Consider the following 12,589-nt stretch of genomic DNA (forward strand, 5'->3'; position numbering starts at 1 on the left):
TGTAGGTCACATGGGGGCAGTTGCTGGTGTGTCATTGGGTCTGTCTACATCTCCCAGTTACAGAGATATCAGCTGATCAGTGAAGTGACCCTTACCAGTTTGTTGGTTTTTGCTTGGTTTTTGAGTGGTGCCTCCACTCAGAGGCAGATCTGGGGTGATTCTTGAAGCCTGGAGGTCCCCTGGGTTTCTTGGGGTTGGTCTACTGTCCAGCTCCTCCGCAGCAGTGATTTCGGGTCCTGGGTGCAGCAGGCAGGGGTTGGCGCCTTTTCTTGTGCAGCAGGTCCACAGTTCTCTTGCTTTGGATCTTCGTTGCTGCTGGTCTTCTTTGTCTTTTCAACTCTGATTTCTTGGCCTAGGGGAGACCACTAAATACTGATTGAAAATGAAATGAAGGGTCCACTTGGCCTGCAAGCCTCTAGGGGTGGTGCATGCTCAGTGAGGTCACACCTCCTATCCTTTGTGTGGTTTTCCGCCTTTGCTCCCTCCAAACGTTGGGGTTTGGATAGGGGTAGGCCATCTGCTGCTAGCAGCAGGCCTGGGGATTGAGTTTCAAGGGTGGTAGCCCTTTGAAGCTCACTGCCTGGGCAGTGCACATTCCTGAGGCGGGGGTGTTAGCTCCTGCACCCAGAAAGGGCATTGTTTTACAAACCAAAGAGACAGTGCTCTCCCCCAGGTTTGTATATTGGCTGTCTGGAGGTGGCAGGCTGGCTGAGACCAGTCAGCAACCATGGCAGGTGTAGGAAAGTACCATCTTGCCTGGCATGTTAACCCCTTTTTTATTGTATGTATGTTTGTTTTTGCCTGTATCACTGGGATCCTGCTGGCCAGGACCCCAGTGCTCATAAAGTGTGCCCTGTATGTGTTCCCTGTGTGGTGCCTAACTGTATCACTGAGGCTCTGCTAACCAAAACCTCAGTGTTTATGCTCTCTCTGCTTTTAAAATTGGCACTGCAGGCTAGTGACTAATTTTACCAATTCTGATTGGCACACTGGAACACCCTTATAATTCCCTAGTATGTGGTACCTAGGTACCCAGGGTATTGGGGTTCCAGGAGATCCCTATGGGCTGCAGCATTTCTTTTTCCATCCATAGGGAGCTCTGACAATTCTTACACAGGACTGCTACTGTAGCCTGAGTGAAATTACATCCACGTTATTTCACAGCCATTTACACTGCACTTAAGTAACTTATAAGTCACCTATATGTCTAACCCTCCCTTAGTGAAGGTTAGGTGCAAAGTTACTTAGTGTGAGGGCACCCTGGCACTAGCCAAGGTGCCCCACATTGTTGAGGGTAATTTCCCCAGACTTTGTGAGTGCGGGGACACCATTACACGCGTACACTACATATAGGTCAATACCTATATGTAGCTTCACCATGGTAACTCCGAACATGGCCATGTAACATGTCTAGGATCATGGAATTGTCACCCCAATACCATTCTGGGGGACAATTCCATGCATCTCCGGGTCTCCAGCATAGAGCCTGGGTGCTGCCAAACTAACTTTCTGGGGTTTTCTCTGCAGCTACTGCTGCTGCCAACCCCTCAGACAGCTTTCTGCCCCCCTGGGGCCTGGGCAGCCCAGTCCCAGTAAGGCAGAACAAAGGATTTCCTTTGAGAGAGGGTATTACACCCTCTCCCTTTGGAAATAGGTGTGAAGGGCCTGGGAGGAGTAGCCTCTCCTGGCCTCTGGAAATGCTTTGAAGGGCACAGATGGTGCCCTCCTTGCATACGCCAGTCTACACCAGTTCAGGGATCCCCCCCAGCCCTGCTCTGGCGCAAGACTGGACAAAGGAAAGGGGAGTGACCTCTCCCCTGATCAGCACCTCCCAGGGGAGGTGTCCAGAGCTCCTCCAGTGTGTCCCAGACCTCTGCCATCTTGGATGCAGAGGTGTGAGGGCATAATGGACAGCTCTGAGTGGCCAGTGCCAGCATGTGACGTCAGAGACCCCTCCTGATAGGTGCTTACCTTTCTCTGTAGCCAATCCTCCTCTGAGGGCTATTTAGGGTTTCTCCTGTGGGTTTCTCACCAGATAACCAATGCAAGAGCTCACCAGAGTTCCTCTGCACTTCCCTCTTCGACTTCTGCCAAGGATCGACCGCTAACTGCTCCAGGACACCTGCAAAACCACAAGAAAGTAGCAAGAAGATTACCAGCAACATTGTAGCGCCTCATCCTGCCGGCTTTCTCGACTCTTTCCTGGTGGTGCATGCTCTGAGGGCTGTCTGCCTTCACCCTGCACTGGAAGCCAAGAAGAAATCTCCTGTGGTTAGATGGATTCTTCCCCCTGCCAACGCAGGCACCAAACTGCCACATCACCGGTCCTCTGGGTCCCCTCTCATCTTGACGAGTGTGGTCCCTGGAACAAAGGAGCTGGATCTAAGTGTCCCCGACAGTCCGGTGGCCCTTCTGTCCAAATTTGGTGGACGTAAGTCCTTTCCTCCCCATGCCAGACAGTAATCCTGTGTAATGCATGAACTGCAGCTGCTCAGGCTTCTGTGCGCTTTTGAAAGACTTCCTTCATGTACAGCCTAGCCCAGGTCCCCAGCACTCTGTCCTGCATTGCCCAACTCGCTGAGTTGGACTCCGACTTCGTGGGACCCTCTTTTGTTGTGCTGAGTTGACCGTCATGCTCAGATCTTCTGAATGCCTGTTCAGGTACTTCTGCAGGTGCTGCCTGCTTTTGCGTGGGCTCTCCGTATTGCTGAGTGCCACTTCTGTCTCCTCCTATAAGGGGTGACCTCCTGGTCCTTCCTGGGTCCTGCCAGCACCCAAAATCTTCAACCGCGACTCTTGCAGCTAGCAAGGCTTGTTTGTGATTTTTCTGCATGGAAACAACTCTGCATCCTCCAGCACGCCGTGGGACATCTTCTGACCAAAGGAGAAGTTCCTGGCACCTTCCGTTGTTGCAGAATCTTTGGCTTCTTCCTCCCAGAGGCAGCCCTTTTGCACCTTCATCCAGGGTTTAGTGGGCTCCTGCCCCCCCTGGACACTTGTGTGACTCTTGGACTTGGTCCCCTTCCTTTGCAGGTCCTCAGGTCCAGGAATCCGTCTTCAGTGCTTTGCAGTCAGTTGTTGTCCTTGCAGAATCCCCTATCTCAACTTTCCTATCTTTCCGGGGTAGTAGGGTAACTTTACTCCTACTTTTCAGGGTCTTGGGTGGGGTATCTTGGACACCCTTAGTGCTTTCTTGTACTCCCAGCGACCCTCTACACACTACACTAGGCCTGGGGTCCATTCGTAGTTCGCATTCCACTTTTGGAGTATATGGTTTGTGTTGCCCCTAGGCCTATTGTCTCCTATTGCATTCTATTGTGTCCTACAGTGTTTGCACTACTTTTCTAACTGATTACTTACCTGATTTTGGTTTGTGTGTTTATTTTGTGTATATTACTTACCTCGTAAGGGAGTATATCCTCTGAGATACTTTTGGCATATTGTCACTAAAATAAAGTACCTTTATTTTTAGTAACTCTGAGTATTGTGTTTTCTTATGATATAGTGCTAAGCGATATAAGTGGTACAGTAGGAGCTTTGCATGTCTCCTAGTTCAGCCTAAGCTGCTCTGCTATAGCTACCTCTATCAGCCTAAGCTGCTAGAACACTTCTAATATACTAATAAGGGATACCTGGACCTGGCACAAAGTGTAAGTACCACAAGGTACCCACTATAAGCCAGGCCAGCCTCTTACACCAGGATAGTTAGTTTTTGCAAGGGACACCTTTAAGGTGACCCTTGGGTACATTTTATAATACATCCAGTACTGGTACCAGTTTGGATTCATCATTCTGAGTTGTTTGATACTAAACAACCTAGGATTCAGAGTAGTCATTATGTAGCTGGGAAACTTGTATTGACCAGTGTCCAGCAGATATATTAAAATGGCTGCTCTGTTCACTCACTATATCCCAGGTTTGGCAAGGACACAGTGGGGAAATATTGCTCATTCAATTATGCCCTCACATATAGTATGGTGCACCCTGCCTTAGGGCTGGAAGGCCTGCTAGAGGGGTGACTTACCCATAACATATGCAGTGTAGGATGGACAGGGCACACAGGGAGTGTGCCATGTTGAGTTTGTGTTCTGGTATGCACCAGTACACTCAGCAGTGCTGGGTGCATCTGGATGCATGGCGCTTGAGGGTGGTGCAATCAGTGCTGCTGCCCTCAGGGGCTTACCCCTAGTACCCCATGCCCTGGGTACCTAAGTACCTTTTACTAGGGACTTATAGTGGTAGCTAAAGGTGTATCCAATTACTTTTACAATGTTTTACGGAAAGTGCACTGGCAACCTGGTTAGCAGGATCCAAGTGCACTTCAGTCCAAGTTGCATTCAGAAACCATGCATAAAGTGAGGGGTTACTGCAACAAGGTCCCAGTCTCTTACATGGATGCCTGGGAAAACCCATGCTCCACCCATGGAACGCCTTTCCAGGGCACAGCTATGCAAGGCAGCCTTGTGTTACTCCAGATTTACTAAGACATGCAGAGCCATGGACAATGGTTTTAGGTGGCTTAGTAAATCTCACTTAAGTCCTTACATTGCCTTGCGCCACTTGCGTGATGCAATGACAACATAAGGGCTTTGTAAATCTATCACATAACTAGGGGTGTAGTGGTAGTTACCCCCCCCATAACACTCGACTAGTAGGATTTACCTATACCACTGGCACCCATAATAAAGCGACACCAAGGTGTAAATTATGTATTTTTAATCTCTAAAATTCCGGTTAGAGCTAGAAAGAGTATCCAGAGTGCTTCCTGGGGTATGGTAGAGCCCACCCTGTTTTTTAGAGACCAGGGTGCGAATCAATGATGAAGCATGACACCAGTAGGCTGTGTGAGGGTCCATAAAAAATCATGAAAGAATCTCTCAAGGACAGAATAAGAATGTTGTTTTGCGATTTGGAAGAAGGTGTGGTAGAATGGCTTTATGTAACTTGAGTTCAAGGTAGAAAGATAGGGCCAGATTCGGACTTTGGTGGACGGAAAAACCAGTCCGCTGAGGTACCGACGGGTAGGTTGCCGCCAGTGGGGTCACCTCCCTGACGGCCCCATTAAGAGTTTCCCTCTGGGTCAACTAGAGGAAACAGAGTTGCCACCCGCTTGCTCAGTGGGAAAAGGCCTACAACATTATCACTGGCTTGTAATAGAGCCGGCGGCAATGCTGCAGTGCGTAGGGGGCACCAGCACCTGTTGCAAAGTTCACTGCCTGCAAGGCGACGGGGCTGGCCAGGGGGGCCCCTGCACTGCCCATGCCAAGTGCATGTAAAAGAGAAAGGGGTCTACCCTAATAACCCTACTATACCTGGGTAAACTATGAAATAATACGAAAAAGCGATACATTAGTAGTAAAAAATGCAATCATCCATACAACAGTGAAAATATAAATTAATCACTGGAAGGACAGTTCATTTATACATTTAATTTCATGATAATAGCCTAAAGTAAACATTTTAAACATGTCACAACACTTCAAATGAAAATTAAATATCATACTAAACATAGAAGACAAAAAAATAATGGGCCTCATTGCAAAATTGCGGTATTGACCGCCTACCGCCACGGCGACGGCACCAACATACCGCCGCCGTGGCTACCAGCCGCCTACGCGTATCATGACTGCGACGGTATTCCGCCAGAATGCTGGCGGAACACCGCCCACGGTCATAGCGGCGGACGGCGGTAAGGCGGCGCTACTGACAGCAGCACCGCAACGCCAGCAAAACACTGCCGACCGTATCATGTCCAATGATACGGCCTGGCGGTGTTTTGCTGGCAGATGCTGCTGCTGGCAGCAGCGCCGCAGACCGTCTCTAGTCAGAGGACCCCATGCAAGCAGGTAAGCCGGGTTCTCCGCCTGGAGAGGGGGGTGGTGGGTGTTGTGTGTATATGGGTGTGTGTGTGTGTGTATGTTTTGGTATGCGTGCATGTGGGTGTGAGTCGCGTTGGATGCATGCATGAATGAGTGATTGTGAGTGTTGTGTGTTGTGAATGCATGTGTGTGACACGGTATGTTGGTGTGTGTTGCGGTGTGTGGGTATGTATGTGTGCATGCGTGGGTGGTGGTGGGTATGCGTGTGTGCATGTGTGTATATGGGTGCGTGTGTGGATGTGTATATGTGCGGGGCAGGAGAGGGAGGGTGGCGAGGACTCTGGGGAGGGGGCGGGGGAGACCCCTATCAGTGCCAGGGAAGGAATTCCCTGGCACTGATAGTGCCTACCACCATGGTTATCGTGGCGGTAAGTTTGGCATGAAAACCATAGCGGTAGGCCAGGTCGTAATCCCGAGGGTGGGATTGTGGCGGCCGCTGGGCTGGAGACCAAAGTCTCCAGCCCAGCGGCCATTACCACCCTGGCGGTGGGTGTGTTAAAGTGGCGGTCTTGGATGGCGGTAACCACCAGGGTCCAAATCCCATTTTGTTTACCGCCGGCCTGTTGGCGGTATTACCGCCGCTTTAACACCGACCGCCAGGGTTGTAATGAGGGCCTATGTGTACATAGATCAACACAGACATTTGTTGTAATGTTTCTATTGAACAAGAATGTACTTCAGTCATCCTTTTGCTTTCGTTTGATTTAGAAAGTGTTGTAGACAGCCACCACTCCTCCCTGCTGCCAGTCAGCAGCAATGGCCATTTCCCACCCTCAGACTAAGCTTGGGTTAGCAGAGGAAAAAATAAAAAGGTAATAAAGTTATTTTATTACCATTCTGTTGTTCACTTTTGCTGAGCCTGCAGCAGAGGGGCAACGCTGGTTTACCCAAATGGAGGAGACTCATGGGCGGGAGATGGCTCTTACATCACCATACCTGACTAACCCAATATTACTCCAGAGTCACTTGACCCAGCTAAATCCTTTACATGCATTGCCCTAGGATGCATCCTTGTTATAAAATCATTTGGATACACACATGACCCTTCACTGGAAATTATGGCCCTCATTACAACCTCGCCAGTCTTTTTGCTGGAGCCAGAATACCGCCAGTGCCAGCGGTATTTCTGGCTCCCTATTATGACTTTTCCGCTGGGCCAGCAAACAGTAACAACGCTGGCCCACTGGAAAAGTCACATCAACATTGCTGCCGGCTCGTAATAGAGCCGACGGCAATGCTGATGTGCAGCGGGTGCAGTAGCACCCGTCACACATTTAACTGACTGAAATTCTGGCAGTGAAATGCGTGACAGGGCTATGCCTGGGTGCCCCTGCACTGCCCATGCCAAATGCATGGGCAGTGCAGGAGCCCCAGGGGCACCCCAAGTCCCCCTTACCGCCAGCCTTTCCATAGCAGTGTTTACCGCCATGGTCAGGCTGGCGGTCGGGGACTCATAATCCCCAGGGCAGCGGTGCATGCACCGCTGCCCTGGGATTATGACCGCCAGTCGAAAGCCTGGAGGTATAGTGGAGGGGCCGGTGGTATGGCCGTGGCTATTGCACCACAGTCATAAAAGCTGGCGGAACACCGCCAGCCTGTTGGCAGTGTTACCGCCAGCTTACCGCCGGCTGCCAGGGTCATAATGAAGCCCTATATCTTTACAGATAGAGGGGAGTTATCACTTCCTGAAAAAGAGCTCCAAGGGTCACCAGTGGGTACACCATCATTCGGCACACAGCGCACTGCCCATGCTATGCTTAACCCAGGTTTCTGGCAACAGCAAATTCTTCAGTCTGAAAACAGTCCTGTGACCATGTCTCCTACCTTCAGCAGCCTACGGTGAATGCAGAAACTGAGAATAAATACTGTTGCAACTGCCAAGAACACGCCTCTCTTTAAGTTCAGTTTTGTTGCTGCAGACATCTTAGTGCGCTGTGGAAGGAAACAAAGAAGAACAAAGTTTTAAAGAATGGAATGAGATCTCTTACTTCAAGCCAAATAGACTTTTTAATGTAAAGTAAGATAACACTGCCATACCTAACTTTAACATCACTTTAACCTTTGGATTTTTCAATGAATTTCTATTTTTTTTAAGTTAAAGTAAGATGCTATTACTATACACAAGCCCCAGCAGAGGGCCACAAGCCCGCCACGAACAGCCTTCAGCTATGCGTCGCGTAGGGTGGCCAAAGGGTATAGCCTGTGCCCAACCCCCCTCCCCTGCAGGTGAACAACTCCTCACACACACCTACCACACATCCCTTGGGGCTCCTTCAGGGCTCCTAGACAATTACTTTGATCCCCTCCCCGCCCCTATTTTAACTTTAATTTTGGGCCCAGGGGGATCCCTCAGGGACCCCTCCACAAGGAACCAGGGGGTCAGGGTACTGTTAACCCACCCCCTTATATTGTATTTGTAAGCATTTTCAGGACACATGGACTTCATATGACATATGACATCATTGATAACACCGCTGCAGCATCTAAAATGGCACCCTTGATAACACCACTGTGCATGACAGAGGTCCAAGGTATAGTTACTTTAGGGCATGAGTTATAGTTACTTGAGATACTTACAGGTGATTTTCATTAGTTCTGTTTGTTTAAAAATATATGTTTTAATTGTCATTCCACCAAAATATAAGGGTCCTTTAACCTTTGGTTTGTTTTCTCATTTAATTTGTAAGGTATTTTTTAATGTAGAGTAACATTTGTGCTGCACTATATTGAGCTTTTAGCAACATTTTCACTCACTTTAATTACCATTAATTATTTTAATATAGTTTTGTTTTGGGATTCTAAATTTAAAATATGAGTCATTGGGGACGTGGCCAAGATGGCGACTGGAGCGGACACTTAAAAATCAGCTCCATTCCAGGCTTGTCTATTATCCAGCAGGCCAGAAAAGTAACCGCTCGAGGTATGCAATCAGCGGACCGTCGACCCAAGGCGAACACACTGGGGCAACGGCAATAGGCGCAGGAGAGCACAAACGTGGCCTGAACACAACAAGAGGCCACCATTTGCAGTTAGGAAAGGACCGGATTGGCCTAGCTGTGGCCTCCTGCATGAAGGACACAAAGGGAGCCAAACCAACCCGGTGACAGGCGGACGGGGACGGAGACTAGGAGAGGTCCAAGCGGCCCACAGCTGCATGGGACATGGTTGTGGCCGAGGAGCGATCGAGGTGCGAGCTGCATGGGGAGGCATAAAGAGCAGAAAATAAACCCAGAGAAGCACGCCCATAGCCACGCTTGAGATCCTGACCGGAGGCCCTGCTTCAAATAGAAAACGGAGGCGCGACTTATGCGCGGGTCCGCACACGTGCTTTATGATTGGGTCCCGGGGCCAGCAGAGGCAAACGGAAGGCTGCGACTCACTAATCCTACAGGCCACGAGGATGGTATTACCCAACCAGAGGGACCAGTGATCGCATTAACATCTCCTATCCTCAACGCACTGATTGCTAACAGCAGACCACTAACTCACAATAAACTAGCGCTAACCCAGCACACCGTGCCCCAGCAGCTTCAACAACGATATGAATATTCACAGGACCACGCCACATATAAACAGCCCTACCTGGGAAATAAAACCACAGGAGATACCAAATAATGGGCCTGTAGACCGCCATAAAGGGCAACTGGGGACAACACCGGGAGAGAATATCAATCTGCAAAACTAAAAGACAACACGCATTCACATCAGCCGCTAAGTCGGAACCCCCAACAGGCTCCGGGGCCAGGAGGCCCTATTGTGGACGATGTTGGGCACCCATAAGAAGCGGCGAAGCTTGTGGATTGAACAATCGGACACTGGAATTGCTTGGCCACAGAATGGTGAAACCCAAGGCAGCAAAGCTATCTCTATCATCGGAAGGGACAATGCCAATATCACTTACACCCATGGGGAAGACTCCACACTCCAGTAAATGAACACTACACCCAAGCCCCCTCTATTCAAATCGGGACCCTACTGCTGGCTGTACTGGACACCAAAACCGCTTTAGAGATCGAAATTGCTACTGTGTCACAGGAAGTCAATCTACTCCGCGTGGACCTACGAAACTATTCGAGAGAGTAGATGACACTGAGTCAACCTTGGCGTACATGCACCCAATGGTACAGGAACTCCATAATCAGGTAAAACAACTGCAAGAGGAAGTCACATCCCTTCAGCACAGGGCCGAGGACACAGAGGGGAGATCGTGCATGCCAGAGGCTCACCCTCTATGTAGTGTGCAAAACTAGGCACATTATGCAGGGGGTCCAAGCAACTGCACATTGGTTTCCAGAGGTAAAAATAAGACCACCTAATGCTCCAATTTTTAAGGTCGAGCAGTTAGGCTAATTTAGGAGATGTGCTAAATATTTGCTGTGTCGCGTAGGTTCTCATTATCCTAATGAGACTACTGGATTCAGGTGGCAGAATTACCTGTACTGCCTGAAACTGAGTCTGAACCCGCACCATGTGACGCCTGTCGGCCTAATCCGGGTTTTGTTCCGGCTAACTAGCAGTGCCTCATCTCAACCCAGGAGCAGGATAGATTGGGCAACCGGGCGCATGACACAAATGACTCCTCAGGGGAATCTTGGTCACTCAGATCTCATCCGTTTCTCTCAGTTACATTAGTCTCACATATGCAAGGACAATCAGAGGCAGAGTAGAGTTCAATAAGGTTTTATTGAAGTAACTGCATCTTAGATAATAAAGCATGAATTGCAATAACTAGGATGATGAAGCACAATAGGATTAAGATTGTGACAAGGAGAGTAAAACACAAAAATAAAGCTACCATGTTGTCATTACGGTTTTCAAGAATAGCTCCTACATAGGCTATGTTAGAGCACAGCATGTTACGCTCTAATTCTGCCCTTCAGGTTCCCCCTAGGAAGACATCATCCCTCATACCTGAGCAAGAGGCCTGTAGTCTACATAAGCAGCTGCAGCAAAGCACTCAGCAATCAGTATACAGTCGTGGTCATCTGGCTGGAATCTCCCTCTAACGTACATGGGTCAAAGTAGTGTTTTTATAATAAAACAGCTGATGTTTCAAGAAAGGATCCCCATGTAAGAATGTGTATGTTTCTGTGAATATTGGAGACAAAGCGTACCCCTTTCCCGGCAACCTATCTTACTGCAGCCTTGAGAAAAGCACAGAGTGAAAGAAATGTCTTGCTTAAGAACGCGCTGCTGACCTAGGCTACGAACAGCTAGAAAGAGAAAATAAAACAAGACTGCAAATGTAGCTATTGTTAAAATATTAAAAACGAAGTTGAATAAAATATATCCAGGTTAAAGTGCACTCCAGCAGGCCGAGTATGCTAAAATAACATGTATAAAGCATATAGTTAAAATGTCTACACAACAGCTGTACTCACAAATCCAATCATGCACCACACACACTCAATGAATAACTCAAGACCAGAATTTCAAAAAATACTTCAAACTTTTATATACATTTTAAGACCAAGATCTTTAAGATACGTTAATTATCTTTTGAGTTATGACTTTTCAAAGTTTTGTTACAGTTAGTCTTTCTGTGCGTAATTATGCACCATTGGAATCATTAGGCAGTCACTTTTAAAAACACATAAAAAATCGTACAGTTGAGTTACCAGTCTCTTCTTTTGCAGGATGACTGCAGCAGTCGGTGGGGACCCTGTGCCAGCTGGAGAGCCTCAGGCGGCTTCTGGTTCCGCTGGGAGCAGCGTTTGAGAGTCTTTTGGCACAGGCACAGGGCCCCCTGGAGGGGCCACTTGGAAAAGGAGCTGGTCTGCAGATTTAAAGATGGTGCCTGGGGCTCCCCTTGGACTGATAAGATTGCAAGGGGTTGGGGACCTGTGGAGCACAGCTGGTTCCTCATTGCAGGGCGCAGGACGGCCGGATGCAGGACGAGTTGGAGATCCAGGAGCTGCGCGCAAAGGAGTCCTTTGGAGCTGGAGGTGAGTCTTCTTGAGGGCTGCTTACAGGACAACGGGGGCACTCTGGCAAGAGATCCAGGGTGTTCCTGAAAACCCTCGACTGGGGCTTTCTCCTGATCGTTTATCAGCTCTGCGGGAGGTGATTTTCTGGTTGTCTGATGTCAGATTACCAGTACCCAGGGTATTGGCATAACTCGGCCACTGGAGGGTGCAGTGGCACAAAACATGTCACACTTGTAGGTCACATCTGGGCAGTTCTCAATGTTTTGTTAGGTATGACTGCAACTTCCTGTTGCAGAGATACCTGATGATCGGTGAAGTGACCCTCACAAGTTTGTTGGTTCTTGCTTGGTTTTTGAGTGGTGGCTCAGCTCAGAAGGGAGATCTGGGGTATTCTTGAAGTCTGGAGATCCCCTGGGTTTCTTGGGGTTGGTCCAGTGTCCAGCTCCTCTGCAGCTACTATATTCGGGTCCTGGGTGCAGCAGATAGGGTTTGGCGCCTTTTCTTGTGCAGCAGGTCCACAGTTCTCTTGCTTTGTATCTTCTTTGGTGCTGGTCTTCTTTGTCTTTTCAAATCCAAATTCTTGGTCTAGGGGAGCCCACTAAATACTGAATTTAGTAGGCGTTTTAGGGGGAACCTGGTAGTGTCCAATGGGACACTTACCTTTGGGTGGCTACACCCATTACAGTGACCACTTCCTGTGGGAAGGATCACTTCCCTAAACCTTATTGGCTATTTTCCTGCCATCCAACATGGAGGAAAATGAAATGAAGGGTCCACTTCACC

The 12,589-nt window shown here is 48.8% G+C and overlaps 1 protein-coding gene across 2 annotated transcripts in view; it reads right to left on the reverse strand.

The window, feature by feature from the left end:
- The window catches only part of LOC138258803 (NXPE family member 1-like), a 458,523-nt gene that overhangs the window by 301,405 nt on the left and 144,529 nt on the right, over positions 1–12,589 (reverse strand). For both annotated transcript variants that reach the window (XM_069206036.1, XM_069206035.1), the window contains exon 2: positions 7,704–7,811. In XM_069206036.1, coding sequence (XP_069062137.1) covers positions 7,704–7,802 — 99 coding nt within the window. In that variant the 5' untranslated portion in view covers positions 7,803–7,811. The remainder of the gene's footprint in view (positions 1–7,703; positions 7,812–12,589) is intronic.

The sequence above is a fragment of the Pleurodeles waltl genome, chromosome 9, assembly GCF_031143425.1.
Source record: "Pleurodeles waltl isolate 20211129_DDA chromosome 9, aPleWal1.hap1.20221129, whole genome shotgun sequence".
Taxonomy (NCBI): Eukaryota; Metazoa; Chordata; class Amphibia; order Caudata; family Salamandridae; genus Pleurodeles; species Pleurodeles waltl.